This window comes from Monopterus albus, unplaced genomic scaffold, assembly GCF_001952655.1.
Source record: "Monopterus albus unplaced genomic scaffold, M_albus_1.0 scaffold413.1, whole genome shotgun sequence".
NCBI classification, from domain to species: domain Eukaryota; kingdom Metazoa; phylum Chordata; class Actinopteri; order Synbranchiformes; family Synbranchidae; genus Monopterus; species Monopterus albus.
Window position 1 is genome coordinate 39,372 of NW_018128293.1, and position 15,357 is coordinate 54,728.

At 42.2% G+C, this 15,357-nt stretch overlaps 2 protein-coding genes across 3 annotated transcripts in view; one reads left to right on the forward strand and one right to left on the reverse strand.

The window, feature by feature from the left end:
* Positions 1-5,994, forward strand: part of mrpl4 (mitochondrial ribosomal protein L4) — a 7,440-nt gene extending 1,446 nt beyond the window's left edge. The window contains exons 2-9 of the mRNA XM_020586567.1: positions 1,158-1,239; positions 2,327-2,498; positions 2,645-2,696; positions 3,178-3,295; positions 3,421-3,527; positions 4,269-4,378; positions 4,475-4,548; positions 5,745-5,994. Of these exons, the coding sequence (XP_020442223.1) occupies positions 1,158-1,239; positions 2,327-2,498; positions 2,645-2,696; positions 3,178-3,295; positions 3,421-3,527; positions 4,269-4,378; positions 4,475-4,548; positions 5,745-5,890 (861 nt within the window). The 3' untranslated portion in view covers positions 5,891-5,994. The remainder of the gene's footprint in view (positions 1-1,157; positions 1,240-2,326; positions 2,499-2,644; positions 2,697-3,177; positions 3,296-3,420; positions 3,528-4,268; positions 4,379-4,474; positions 4,549-5,744) is intronic.
* Positions 5,969-14,955, reverse strand: hyls1 (HYLS1 centriolar and ciliogenesis associated). Of its 2 annotated transcripts, none has more exons than XM_020586566.1 (12): positions 14,749-14,955; positions 13,708-13,845; positions 13,357-13,479; positions 13,195-13,268; positions 12,129-12,352; positions 11,679-11,734; positions 8,638-8,804; positions 7,847-7,886; positions 7,706-7,760; positions 7,452-7,533; positions 7,216-7,242; positions 5,969-6,158 (listed from the first exon to the last, which is right to left on the reverse strand). In XM_020586566.1, exons 2-12 carry the CDS (start codon positions 13,805-13,807, stop codon positions 6,024-6,026), a joined length of 1,083 nt encoding a protein of 360 aa, XP_020442222.1. In that variant the 5' UTR covers positions 13,808-13,845; positions 14,749-14,955; the 3' UTR covers positions 5,969-6,023. The 2 variants fall into 2 exon arrangements, with proteins under 2 accessions (XP_020442222.1, XP_020442221.1); XM_020586565.1 differs by having other exon boundaries at positions 7,847-7,892; positions 14,749-14,953.
* Positions 14,956-15,357: the final 402 nt, after the last annotated feature.

Genomic DNA, 15,357 nt, shown 5'->3' on the forward strand with positions numbered 1-15,357 from the left:
GAGAGTTGCTGTAGGTTTTCATCAGATGCCCAAATGGTAGTATCATCAGCAAACAAAACCACTTTGACAGTTTCAGAAACTTTACATATATCGTTAATGTATAATATAAATAATTTAGGTCCCAAAACAGAACCCTGAGGCACTCCACATACAATATCCAGCTCACTCGATTGGTATTCACCCAACTTCACAAATTGACGCCTCTGTGTCAAATAACTTTTGATCCAATTCCACGCCATTCCTCTGATCCCGTATTTCTCTAACTTATCCATTAATAGTTCATGATTAATTGTATCAAATGCTTTTTTTAGGTCAATAAATATCCCCATCGTATATTTTTCTCATCCATAGCACTTGTAATGTCCTCCATCAGGTCAGTAATGGCCAAGGATGTCGATCGGTTCGACCTAAAACCATATTGGCAATCAGATAAGATTTTATGTTTGTCAATAAATGTATCTAATCTGTTATTAAAGAGTTTTTCCAGAATTTTTGGAAATTGTGACAACAGAGAAACCGGTCTATAATTTGTTAAACCTGGCCTGGGAAACTAGTCCTGAAAAACTATTGGTCCATTTTTGATAATCGATTAAATCCACCCATCATTTAAAGATGCAACTAAAGAATATATTAATCCATCTGTTATTGTTCTAATTAACCAGTCACACTTTTATGGTTTTATTAAAAGTGCTTTACAAAATTTAGTGCAAAACAAACAAAAGAAGAAAAGTGAAAAACACCTGTAATTTCTGAGCCAAAAGTCACATTTTCAAATTCTTACATGCTGATTAATGGACTCATCTATGACTTAATTAATTAATCATTTATTTATTTAACTTGTTCATTTGTTGCCTTTACTAGTTTCATATTGTTAAATAAAAGAAGACCGCACTCTTTGCTGTTATAACTTATGAGGGGGATGTTTTCGCTATTTGTTACTGCTCAGGTGTAAAACAATATGAAAGATACCTGATGTGCATTTGTATTTGAAATTAAAGTTGTTTTAATTGCATTTATTCAGAACTTGGTGATGATGAAATGATATTTTAATCTGTACAGATGTGCAGTGGATTAATGTAATATTAATTTGGTCCTGTTCTTCACTGTGTTGTGGTCGTTCTCTCGCTGCCCCACTAACCCAGCTTTCTCCTCCCCAGTTTGCCTCGTCTTTCTCGGGTCAGACAAGTCTGCCTCCAAATCTAATGCTGCCAACGAACCTGGTGGATCCTGCCAGATTAAGTAAGTGTGAAACTTGTAGCATCTGTAAATATGGATTAAAGTCAAACTTGTCAGCTGAATGAGTCGAGATAATCAGGGTTTGGAAGCTGAGTATAACTGTACTGAAGTGGTTTCACATGAGATTTTATGCTTATGCTCAGATTTAAATTTCAGTTTTTATTTTGCAAAGCATCAAATAATCAGTTTTTACTGTCTGCTCATTTACATCATCCTGGAACAAAAGATACTATCTTGTGAACCAAGACAACATTTTAACATCTGATCAGAGAATCTGAGGGGCCTGGACATAGAATACATGATGAGGAGAGCTGGGATGTGAGATGGCTCCAAACTGGTACCAGTGAGGAGAGGCCAGATACATCCCACGTCTCCTATAAGCACCAGTGTTTCCCCGTGTTGCCTCGTTTCTCAGTCCCGCCCATGAAAGATGCAAAAATGAATAATACAAGGAGAGTTGAACTGAGGAAACACGTTTTTAGAGACATCTGAAGCGTCCAGTCACCAACAGATTTCCAAAAAAGGGACTTGTCGGTCCATAAAAGACTTCTGCGACCGATTGTCCTCACTTCTCAGAGCAGATATGAGTCTCTGAATGTTTTCGATCCTCGTTCAACCAAATGACTTTCAGGTCGATTGAGGAACGAGAAATGATCATAAGACACTTGACCAGCTGTAGTTGAGATACAGATGACCTATTCACTCCCACAGAGAGAGCTGCAGTACTCTGCATGTAAAGTAATGAAGGACTGTCTCCAGCTCTGCTGTCGCTGACAAGAAGGATTCCTAGACTTGTGGCAGGTGTACAGACATTTGAAGACTGAGCTGAGAGTGGCGGCTAAATCTTAGAGAACCTCTCAGGACATCTGCCCTCCTCTCATTCAGCGCAAGAACATTTCCTGTCAGCCAGAGTTTTAACTCATTCAAGACAACAGCAACAACAACTGTAGATCATGCATTTCTATAGAAACAGTGTAGCGGTAGCTCCACCAGACGCTCGGTTGCTTCCTCAGCTCAGATATCGGGTAGAAAATGACGCTGTAATAATCCTGTGTGTCACTGTACTGACTGGTGGTGTTGCCTCCCGCAGAGCGGCGTCCTCCTCCTGCAGACTGCCCCCTGCCTCTTCTGAGGACGTGTGATGCAGTCGTTCCCGCTCACCTGAGCCCCGTGCAGATGTGGGTGGAGACTCTGCAGAGCTGCGACAGCGAACCGATGGGATTGGCTGAGCTCCACCCTGACGTCTTCGCAGTGCGTCCCAGGTAAAGATGAGTTCAGAGTTTGCTGCTGTTTTTCACCTGATGCCAGGAGCTGGTGGGCTCAGAACAGCAGCTGTAAGCCCAGCCACAGAAGGAATGTCAGTGAATGAATCCTGGGCTGATCAGCGGTTTGTTTTCTCTCCTCTCAGGCTGGATATTCTCTACGACATTGAAATGTGGCAGAGAAGTTACAAAAGGATTGTAAGTAGAGATTCATTAATTTCTCATTGGCTCCAGGCTGTTTTTTGTTGGGAGATGAATTCTTGACATGTCCTGTTTAACTGCCGTCGTAGCATCAGGAAGTTAAATATTGAATAGTCACCAGGGGGAAGAAGTGACGCAGCCTATAAACCTATAGTATCCGCTTGTGATAAGACGCTCTGAAGTGCCGGGGGCAGCCACCTTATGTTTGTGTAAAATTAAATTGACACTTGAACCTGTCGTTTTATCTTCAGACTTCAGTTTATGTAATCTGCTCCAGTATGTCCACTACTGGTTGTAAAAATAACATAATATACAGTGTGCAGCTGTAGCTCAGTTTAGTTTTGCATCTGAATTTGTATTAGAATTCCTTTAAAAGAATAACTGGGGATAATGAGCAGCTGAAAAAGTAGAGCAGGCCCCCTACAGAACCTCTGAATTGATCAACAGAAGCTAATAAAGGTTGTTTTGATGTGTCTAGAGCTACGCCAACACAAAGGTCAGGTCAGAGGTCAGAGGTGGAGGCAGGAAGCCCTGGAGACAGAAAGGAAGTGGCCGAGCTCGCCACGGGAGCATCCGCTCACCGATATGGAGAGGAGGTAACATCACCTGCTTTGACCTGTTTTAATCCAGGTGAAAATCAGTCACCTTGGTTCACTGTCAAAGTGCAGTGCTGCCACTTTTGTCCTTCGGGCATTTGATTGACAGGCGACGTTTCCCTCAGGTGGCGTGTCACATGGACCCAGAGGGCCGAACAGTTACTATTACATGTTGCCCATGAAAGTCCGAGTACAGGGACTGAAGGTGGCGCTGAGCTCCAAGATGAGTCAGGTAACTGTTCATAAAAGGAGATGATTGTAAACCTGTTCACATTAACGCTGCACAACATCAATAACAAAATACTCATGTCTGTTTAATTTTCAGTGCTTAAAACAGCAGGAACACGTTTTTTTTTTCCCTCCTCCAGTGTGAAACTGAACCATACGAAGGGTCATAGTGGTGATCTTTTCTGATCCGTTCTGCCCAGAGCAGTGCCACAGTAGCTGTGGGTCTGCTCATTGAAATGGGCTTTTAACTTAGCATTAAATATACTGGTATAATATCGCTGCCCAGTAATAAGCACGGTTGTATAATTAGTGGAAGCAAACTCAATTATTAATTTTTTATTTTGGGCATAGTGCAGAATGACTGTAGGCTGTGTGATAAGACTACACATACTGTAGCCAAACAGCACTGCATGGACACACTGACAACATGAAACCAGGACCTGGAGTCCTGTACGCTCAGGCCTGTGTGTGTCATCTGCTAGTAGAAGCATCTCTTGTGGTTGCATGTTAAGGAAACATGCACCCATCCATCTTCATAATTTGATTATTTTAAAGACCAACTTTCTCAGTTTAGTGACTTGTTTATTCTAAATTGTTAAAACAGTTTACCAAGTGCCTGTCAGAGTGTCTCTGAACCAGAGAAGGCAGCTTTTGACCGGACTGTCTGAACATCTGCTGGTTAGTCTTCTTTCCACTAACTTCCTATGAAGTGGCGACCTGGTTCTGAATCATCTCGTCTTTGCAGGACTACCTTCACATCGTGGACTCCCTCAGCATCCCCACCCCGGACCCTCAGTACCTGCTGGACCTTGTCAGACAGAGACACTGGGGGGAGTCTGTATTAATAGTTGACATGTGAGTACCATCAGCAGAATGTTTTTGAACGTGCACACCGGTGCTTCTGTGTCCAGCCCTGTCGCTCTGTGCTGAAGTCGCTCTTGTTCTTTTCAGAGGTGAAGAGTTTCCTGAAAACATCCTTCGAGCCACAGCGGACTTAAAGACAGTGAACCTCATTCCAGCTATTGGTGAGTTTGACTTGTTTTTAAGTTGTGAAGCTCTGCTGCACTCACCTGTGGACACCACCCGACACCGTGACGGTGCAGTCAGACCAAAATCCACTAGTTTCTCCAGTGTCTCTCTGGTCTGAGACAGGGAGCTCTTTGCCAGGATAAACTTAATATTCCTGTTTTATAACAGCAGGTGAAATAGTCCAAACAGCAGTAGCGATGTTTGGCGGTGGTGAGTGTGAGCAGTGACTTTGTTGCATGCTGCTGTTAGCCCGTTAGCTCCTGTAGGTGTTTTGGTGCTTCCCATACCATTTCCTGTCCCCTCCTATTCTTGGTCTCATGTATGTGAATGTCTCCTGGTGGATTTTGGTCTGACTGCCCCTCGAAGAACACGGTCATAGTAGTTGCAGTAACCCCTTTAGAGAGACAAACCACAGATGAAGCGCATGTATTCATGGTCAGTGTTGGTCAGTCTCCAGCCTGGGTGACATGTTTCTTCATTATAAAACATCAGACCCATGTTTGTGCCCCACAAAGCTCCAACCAACCATAATCTTTTACAGCATGTGAAGTAGCAAGACTCAGCTGCACGGGTGAGTTGTCAGTGAAAGTACGAGGAGCTGGTGGGCTGGAAACGAAGCAGAGCTTACACTGAGCTCTCGCACATGCACAGCTGAATCTTGCTTTGCTTCACATGCTGCAAAAATCTGTGGTGGTTTAGAGATTTTAGGGAAACATTTTTAGCAAATTTGCGGGTCTGTAATGAAGAAACACAACCAGTGCAGCGGCAGGTTTCACTTTTTTCTTAATCAGTGTTGAACAACAACAGAGTTCTGGCACAAACCAACCCGGGCTGGACGCTGACAGACATTAACCGTGAGTAGAGGCAGTTTGTTGTGGTGTTCGTGTCCTTTAAGCCTCTGTTGACCTGGTCCACCTACATCGAATCTAGCCTTCCCTCATTTAACCGTTTACACCGGTGCCTTTAACATGTCAAAAAATATATTCCAATAATTTGCTACAAACGCAGAGATTTCTTTGCTGAAAGGAATTTGTATATTTTAGAACATTTCAGCTTTTTTTTCCCTTTTCTGGTAATGACTCTGTTGAATTTTGTCAATTATTGGTTTTGCCAAAAAGCTAAGGGTTAATTTTAGTTTACACCATGTTTTACACTGTGCAGAGAATCTCAGCTGATGTTTTTTCTCTGTTAGGTCTGAACGTGCACAGCATGCTGAAACACGAAGTCCTTGTCCTCACGCTGGAAACAGTCAAGTTTCTGGAAGAGAAGCTGCTCTGGCACGACCAGCGTTACACACCTCTGTACCCGTTCAAGCTGCCCTACTCCGACTTCCCGTAGAAGACGAGTTCACCTGTAACATATTCACTGACAGCAGTGAGCCTTTTGGTTTGTGTTTATATTTAACAAAGTCCATGATAAAAACAATGCAAAGTTTTAATAAAAGATTTTAAAAATGGAGAAAGAGTAAGGCCTAAAATCGATAACTGAATTTGTGGGGCAGGAGACCGTTGGCCAGGTCGTTCCTGATCTCCCATCGCAGCGCCGCACGTTTCTTCTCTGTTGGGACAGCGTAGGTGTTCGGAACGTAAACTCTCCGAGGCTTGGGCTGCAACACAAAACCAAAATAACATCTGTCACAAGTTCGCACTGGAAATGCTGAAACACTTTTTGCCACCACCGTGTGTGGACGGACAATTAGGACGTTTCAGTGGTGAGGATCACACAACACAGACTGGTTTTGTTGGTTTCTCTCAGTTCTCTGCACAACTATAAAACTAATTCCTCAGCTGTCGCTCACTGCTTTAAGTTTATGGTTAATGAGAACTGCTGCGTCGTGTGATCAGCTCCACTGTAACGAACTAAAGTTGGAAGTGACATTCATGCAGGTAAGTGGAAAAGTTCGAGGAGATGAGTTTGTGACTGTCATAATGTGGACACACAAACGTATTTCTGCCCCCGTTAGAACTTTAACATGCTGTATTTCCCTTAAAAGCGGCTATAGTGACTACAGCTAGTACTAATTTTGCTGTCTCTGCCTCCATTGCAGCGATACAGGGAAACAAAAAGCCACGTTAAACACGTGATTGCAGACGGGTAATTTTTCCACACTGATCTCTGAGTCAGAGGGAAAGCTGATACTAGACCTGGGCTGGTGTCCGGGGAAGTCATTACAGATGACCAGGTGATCATCCTATGCAGACAGCTGTAATGGCCTCCCCCGGCGCCTGTGTCTTTGTTTCTGAGTCGAATCGGCATGAGAAAATGATTTGACCAACGTGTTCATTCTTAGTTGTCTTGCAGGTTAACCGGTTGCCCCTGTGCCGTTTAACACGACTTTCCGTTGACTTGAATCTCTACAGTGGAGCCAGCGATAGCTAAATTAGCACTAGAGTTACTGTGCCCACTTTTAGGGGAAGCAATAACATGGTCAAGTGCACACACAGTAAAACTACATTAGAAAACGTGGCAGGGTGAATCAGAGCTTCATTCAACAACCGGTTCCCAATGTGCTTGGGTTTTTGGAGATGTTGAGACTCTGGTTTCAACAACACTGTTAAATTTAGGCCTGAAGCAACAGACACACCTCTCAGTTTAACAAATAAAACTGATGTGTGCACAAAACATGTTGCAGCTTTACAGAGAATCTTTAGGGGAATACTTACAGGTGGAGGCTGGTATGCAAGTCGTTCCTGAAAAGAGAAACAAAAGTGGTTAAAGAAAATCCTACCCACAAAACCACGGTAGCAGCAGCTGACCTTGTCATTTTCAACACTACAGAGTTACTATGGCCACTCAGGTGTGGACCAACTGTTAGAGAAATATAAATGTTATGGGATGAAGTGAGAAACTGGAGGTGCAAAATGCTGCACACTAAGAGAGAGAAGTCCTGCTGTCCCACCCTGATCTCCCAGCGGAGAGCTCTCCTGTCCTTCTCTCCTGGAAGCTGAACCATCTCCCACAGCTGCTTGTAGTGGAAGTACCTGCAGAGGTAAGAAAAGCACATGATCAGATGAGTCACCTGTCAGAGCAGCACGAGGCTGATGAGAAGGAAGAGGTTTTAGTTGTGACATCATGTCCCTTCTCAAGAACTCACTGCAGTTTTACCCACATCTTGGTACCAGAACTGACTACGTTTAAATGTACATAACGTACTTGGCCACTGGGTCGCTCTTCTTGATGGTTTGCCGCCTCAGGGCTGGCCGGATGACTGAAACAGAAATTAATTTGATAAATTATAAAAAGGTTTGTTCAGTGTCAGCCTGAAAGCAACATGTTCTGTTGGTGTTCACTTACACGATTTGGGTTGGGGCCTGAAATCCCCATCGCTGTGAGCTGGAGCCTGTCAGAAAAGAAACACGTTGTTCCAACAGTTTGTAAAATTTTAAGCCTACGTTCACATCACAGGCCTGAAAGCTCAGCTCTGATGTTTTAGTCGGATCACATCTTTTTGTGTTGATGCTTCACGTTCATGTTTGTAAAGGCTAATTTATGCTACATCGTAGCAGGCTATGCAGTGCCCTGCGCTGTGGCCTGGCGTGCACCTGCCCAGGAATTTAACCAGTTGTTGCAGCAACGCACAATGCAACAATCGTGACTAATCGGACTGCCATTCCTCGTATGTGTCTCTCAGTAGCCGAACAAGCACAGAAAACACACCCTAACCACATCTATTAGCTCCAACGTCTACATAACCAGCATAGTTTCACCTGCCACTGTTTACATTAAGTGGTGAAGATACTCAACATGGGGGCACAGAAACTGCTCTGGTGGCAGTTTAACTACAGACACAGTTTAACTGCAGTGCACAAGTATAAATGCTCTGTATAGATTCAATGTAGATGCATAAATCGCGTATCAGCTCCAGCGTGAACACCACTGAGCTCCTAAACTACCACACAGACAGTGTGAACTATGAACTGAGTCTAGGAACACGTATGCATGTGGCTTGGATCTGCTTTCATTTGTTCACACTTCTGTGGCAACATCAGATCCAGGTCACCCTACACCACTTTATGGCATCAAACTAGTTGAGTAAGTTAAACAGATGTGAAGAGATGAAGTACAACCTGGACTACATTACCCACCATGCCTCTGATGTAGGACTCAAAAGCACTCAAAGACATGCCGTCAGCCTCGGAGCTGCGTGTGTCACTCTGACTGGTCATGTCTTCATTCTCTGTCTCAAAGTCACATTGAGCGGACGTGGACAAACGCAGCTGGGCCAGTCTCTCCTCCACGCTGCTCGCTGCATCTGCACAGAAACACCCGGACATTCAGCAAGGCTCCAATTAGCACTACAGTTAGCACAAAATGTTGAATGTTCCGTCATAAGGCCCCTCTAATGTTCAGCCTGCTGCTGTGAGGAGAATGAATCAGGACCTGCCCCAAATCTGACCTCACATCTATGGTCTTAGTTTTACTCATTATTAAAAATAGAAATTGCATAAAATAACATCACATAGACGCATCTTTGTTCATAGTTTGGCATTAGAAAGCCCAGTAAACTCTTACTGGAGGCCAGTGATGAAAAACTATTAGTTCTTGTCTCAGAGAACAGACAGTTAATAGCATATCATACTATTATCGTTATTATTATAATACACTGATCATATAAACAAACACAAACCTGAGCCTGCACAGTGATATTAGTCTGTTTTAAATGATAAAAGCCTCAGACAGCTGCCTCAGGTTCATCTCATGAAGCCCTGTTAAGGAGCTTGTTGTACACTACTGACATCTAGTGGACACTTTGTGTACCTGACAATTCCATGTTTATTATTATGGATGTGGAGCGGCTCGTGCTGCTGTACAATAAATCTATACTTAGGAATGCCAGATAGTTTTTCTGGGCAGTAAAACTGCTTAAGAGACACATGTGCTCATGTAACAAACTAGGGCTTTTGTTACTGAGTTTTATTGAGAAGTTAGACTAAAGATTATGTTCACAAACAGGACAAGTCCTCTTTGGCTCCGTTTCATAAAAAACAAGTGCTGTGCTACTTTTTCTAATTCAGTTTAAACTGGCTGTTCCATTTATTAGGAGGCAAACACATCAGCCAAACAGAAACACACAGCGATCCACGTGAACAAGCCTTCATTCAGTCCACTGGAAGTGCATGTGATTCTTGCAAGTGGAGGCCTTATTTATCACTGGTCATGTGACAAACAAGGAACAAGCTTCTCAGCCTCAGTGTCACAGGTGACATCACTAATTATATTATGTTTGTACACATTTTGGTTTGGAGGTTTTTGAATATTCTGGGGCATGGTGGACAATGTCCTTCAGGATGAATAAAGTTGTATCTTATGGTAATTTAGGTTAAAACAAAAGGTTAGACACTGACTGCAGCTGAAAGTCTGCACTTTTACATCTCCTTCTTTAGAAGACAAGATTTCTAAGCCAGGTACATTTTGATGACGACAGTTCTTTAGGACAAAGGAGTCATCCCTAGAATTTAACCCTTTAACATCCTGATGTCCTGATTTTGATGCCACTTCAGCGAGGTAACACAAATGTTGCTAATGCAGAGACAGGAAAGCGTTTACCCTGCTGCTGTCTGAGGTTTCCTTCCCACTCTTCACACATCTCCTCATACGCCCTCCAGCTGAAATCCCCTGTGGAGTCGAACTTCATGTCCTTGCTGCTTGAGGACACCTCTTTCTCCACATTGTTCTCATCTTCTCTGAGGCCCGGGAACTCTTCTTCTAGCCTTTTGTACAGTTTTCCCTCCTCAAGATGGCCCCCACCTTCCAAATGCTCCTCACTAAATAAGAATCCATCTTCATTCATAGCAACAATGTGGTGGTGTTGTTCCTCCGATCCTTCATTTGTCATGTCTTTGTTTTTGGAGTCTGCATGTACAATTTCAAATTTCTCCTCATCTGTCTGATTTTCATCTCCCTGTTTCACATTGACGATGTCCTCTTCTTCATGTAGACCACCTACACAACATGCTACATTAGCTTCAGACCGGGCGTCCTCTAACACATTTTGAGTCTCATGGTAGTCTGACTGTTTTGCAGAGTAAATGTCAGACCCGCCGAGTGAACGGTCGCCGTCCACGTCATTTTTCATCTCAGACAGATCTCCCCGACTGTCTCGCTCGGTTACAGCTGGGCTGTCAGGACTGCTGCTCCAACTTTCTTCATCATTACTTCCGTCCTGCAAACCCTGTCTGAGGAAGTTCCTCTGCTCGTCCAGCTCAGACTGTTCCTGTTCTGAAACCTCCTGAGTAGAGTCCTCTGCCTTGGCTACAGGTCTGGACTCTTCTTCACCAATCATTAGTTCAATCTCCACCTCCTCCTCATCCTGCTTCTCTCCATCCGACCAAAAAGAGGAGCTGAGGGAGTTTTTGTCATCGTCGCTCCCCTCATCCCACTGAGTGTTGTACATTTTGTACATGATGGCGACTTGCACTCTGGCTGAGGAGTGTGTGGAGGCAGGAGCCTGGAGCACAGAGCTAAGAAGATTAGCTGAAATCCATGAGCCTCAACAGCAGCACAAACGGCTCTGACGGCTGGTGACCAGAGGGATTACGTCATTTTCTTGATTCCACATAACTCGCTCCCACTGGTGGGTTCACTCTATTCCAGGGTATTTTTGGCATTTATTTTATTTTAAATTTATTTCACAGTAAAGTGACAGGAACTTTACACAGGGGGAGTAGTGTAAGAATTCCAGGTTCCTTGATTGTCTGTTTTTGTGTTGTTATATTTGTTTTTTTTGTGTCGCTTGCTGCAAAACGATTTTCAAAAACGGTCTGAAGTAAACTTTATGTGACAGGTGTTAATGTAAGGACTAAAAATACACGTCCATTTTAGTATTTGCAAGTGGTGAATTAACTTTGGTTCACTTGACCAGGATCATCTTTAAAACCCTTTTCTACAAGAGAGCCCAGCCTGATTTTACTAAATTCTAATATACTATAACTAAAATGACTTTACTTGTTTTTCCTGGTCCAGTTCATGTTTGTGAAACAAAATATATTTAATTTTATGACCTGTTTGTTTATTTGCCGTCTCATATCAAGCACGTGGACGCTCCAACTTGCTGCTCTACATAAAGATGATTAAAGAACAAAACCCCTCACAACAGATGATTAGAAGGATTTCTACCAACAGTTACCTGAGTTTTCACTGTAGACCGATTCATCACAGACAAGAGATTGTCCTTTATGTTTCCTGTATATATAAAAAAGAAGTGTTAGAGGCCTTTCCTTAAATATGTTACAGATCCATGTTACTTCCACTTTTCTGTTAAATATTAACTGTGTTCGAGATTTTTCAAAACTGAATTTAAGATATCTGAGCTCCTTTTGGTGACTATACTCGTTTACTGTACAAATCAACAAACAGTACCTGAATAAATCTTCTTTTACACTTAGATACACCAATACACACTGGAACTTTTTATGTTCTGATGCTCTGTCTAATACTTTGTCAGTTTTTATAGCCCACACCTGAGGAGACAGACTGACAAACTAAACCCAACTCTGGAGGAAAGAATGAACAGACCCACAGTCTGTTCTCATGCATGCTGCACGTCTCTGTGGATACGATTGTGATTAAAATTTACCTCAGAACTTTTCTTTTGATGAAACCTCTCCCCTGGGTGTCTGGGGAAGACGTGTAGCTGTCAGTAAGCAGCGGGTGGAGGCTGTGCTCTGGATCCGGCTCCACCTGCAGCCTGCTGGGAGCGCCCGGAGGCAGCTGGTGCTTCGGACCCACCGAGTGTTGAGCATACGAGTCCCAGTGTCTCTGCTGCCGTCCACAGTCTCTGTTCTGACAGGTGGTGAGCACCTGTGTGTCACATTACATATATTGCTAAACCATTATGCTGGACTCCAGTCTCATTTTCACAGCTCAGTAAGTTTCAACAATACAACATTTCAACACAGTCTCAATCTTTCCACAGATGCTTTTGCCCTTGAAAGACAGATGATCATCCTGATTATCCATGTGCGCTCTACTCTGTACATACATGTCTGCTGGATCCCCCTCAGTAGCTTTATTTCCTGTTAAAAGGGGTTTTACATGGGGAGTGTGTTGTGTGCTGTAGACTATAAACCCCCCTGAAAGATTTGCTATATAAATAAATATAACTTGACTAGAATCTTGTTTGAGGAGCTGACACTAAACCCTCAGAGCTATCGCTGATATTTCAGACCATTTACACGTTTTATGACACCGAACACCAGATGCTTTGTGCTGCTGATCTCTGGATGTGGTGTCATGCAGAGCTGCAACTAACAACTCTTTTCATTATTGATTATTCTAATTATTTATTTGACGAATCATTTGGTCAAATAGGGGGGAAAAAAAACCCAAGATGACATCTGCAAATGTCTTGTTCTGTTTATTCAGTGTCATGTTATACGACAAAGAGCAGCTGCAGATTCTGAATCTGAGAAGGAAAATACTGCATCACCAGTACCTGATATCAGCAAGTAGTCAAATGTAAAGGGGAAAAACTGATAAGAAGGGGTATCGGTGCATCCCTAATGATTAACAGATTATCAAAATAGTTGCTGATTAACTTTCTGTCAATCACCTAATCAATTCAGCTCTTGTGCCATGTTGACTAAATTTGACCCATTATCAGAAACAAACAGCATCTGGAGTAACGTGCGGTTAACACTTACATGTCTGTCACTGTCTGCTTTGGCTGCGTTTAAGAAAAATCTTACACCAGAGTCTTTAAAGTTGCTCTGACTAACTGTGAAGAAAAACAAAGAATTTATTAGTTTACATGCAAAATTCATGCTCACAGTTAGTATTAAGCCTAAATAAGACAGAGATTCCACCTTTCTCTTTGGTGTAGGCAGGAGGACTCCGCTGAGATGTATCTGTCGGGACTTTGGTGCAGTTTGTCTGAGTCGGTGACGCCAGCGTTTTCCATTCTCCATGTCGAATCAGTTCATCAAGGTCTGACATGGCACAAAGAATGACAGTAAGTCTAAACATGGAAATCACCAATGCTGGAGTAATTTTTTTCCCCCATGCTTGAGATGCAGTCTTTACAGAACAAAAAAATAAGAGACTATACAGTATATGGGTCCAGATTCATTCTTTAATTCATAATGTAAACTTTTAGGGTCCCCAACAAGCTACAAGGTAACCAGGAACAGAGGGGGATGGAAGTTTCAGAGTCTAACCTTTCTTGAATTCACGCAGCCTGTGTTTCGGTATGTTTCTGTAGCCGAGGATCGCCAGCTGTTCTTGAATCTCCTCCTCTGTGAAATCCAGGCTATCCATGGTATTTTCTGCTTCCAATCAAGGAGGAAGCATAAAGTCTGAAGAAAAATGAAACACCCCAAGAGAAGTAAATACTATATAAAACATATACTGTATAAGAAAGAAAGAAAAACCAAACAAGTTATTTATGAGGATATTTATTTTTGGATTCAGGTTTTTACCTGCCTTTAGTAAACAGGGTATTGTTTTAAAATGTCTTACAAACTTTATCTAAACATCTTGACACCATGTTGGAAGTACACCACGTTAACAGGTTTTGATTTAGTGTGTTTACATCTTCATAAATACACACAACGAATATACAAATACAAAGTCCTCTTGATTTAATTCAACAGCACTATAACACCTTTATAAGAGAAACGCACACAACTGAGCAACTTCGTGAAGGTACAACTTATTGCCGTTTCAGCTTGTTGTACTCTAGATTGACGACTTCAAGTTTGTTAAACTTTAGTTTTGAGCTATTTAACTAGTAATAAAAATGATAAAGTAGGGACACATCAAACTCCTTTCGCTCAAGTAGCAATTTAACGTGCCTACCAAAATATGGACCAACACACGTGTACACAATTATGACAAAGGTTTACTGTTTCTAAATGCAAAAATAAGGCATAATTGTATGGTGAACTTCTTTAGTTTCAGTGTTCAGTGTGACATCATAGTACTTTTTATTCCAAACGTACAATGACTGCTAAGCCAAAATTGTGAATTCATAGCTAACGATTGCAAGTTAGAAGCTGTGGTTTACCAGTAACGTTAGCTTAACACTGCCCAAATGTTTCAAAATTAAACATATTTCTGAAGGGAATTTGGCACTGTATTCTTAAAAGGCTGCGGAAATACAATACACTAGCTAACAGTTAGCAGCCAGGCAGTAAATTAGCTAATCATTATCTAGCTAGTCATTAGCTCATTAGGTGTTTAAAGGGTTCGTTTCTCACCTGCGTGACGACGATCTCGCTGTTACGCTGAGTCCATTGTGCTAAAATAAACGGTTACGTTTGCTCGTGGTAGTAAGTTTTGCTGTATTGTTTACAGGTTCAAACACAGCACCAAGACAACTGACGTTAACGAGCTTTGAAAACGACGCCACCCCCAAGTCCTCGATAACTTCCGGTTTACTTCTTCGCCCGTGTATTTTTTGTGGTTGAAAGCGGGCTACTGCCGCCACCTACCGGACTTCAGTGTTGCAGCACCAGACTGACTAAACGTTTTGAAAAATGCTTCAAGTATTCAGACTTCTTATGTGTGAAATTTCAGTGTGTGATTTTTAAAATAAATGTGCAAAAATCCGAAAAATTGTTTCCATTTCTCATTATGAGTTATTGAGTGTAGAGGAATTAGCAGAAATGACAGTTGTATGCATTTAAAATTAAATCTACAACATAAAGTGTGCAAAAGACTCAAAGACTGAATACATTCTGATGCAAATGTATATTATGTTGTATCACTGCATCATTAACTCACCTTACCTTTTAAATTGTGTTATCATTAATAAATAAAAACTGTATTCACAAAATAAAACCGAGAAATGACTAAACCCATGAGAA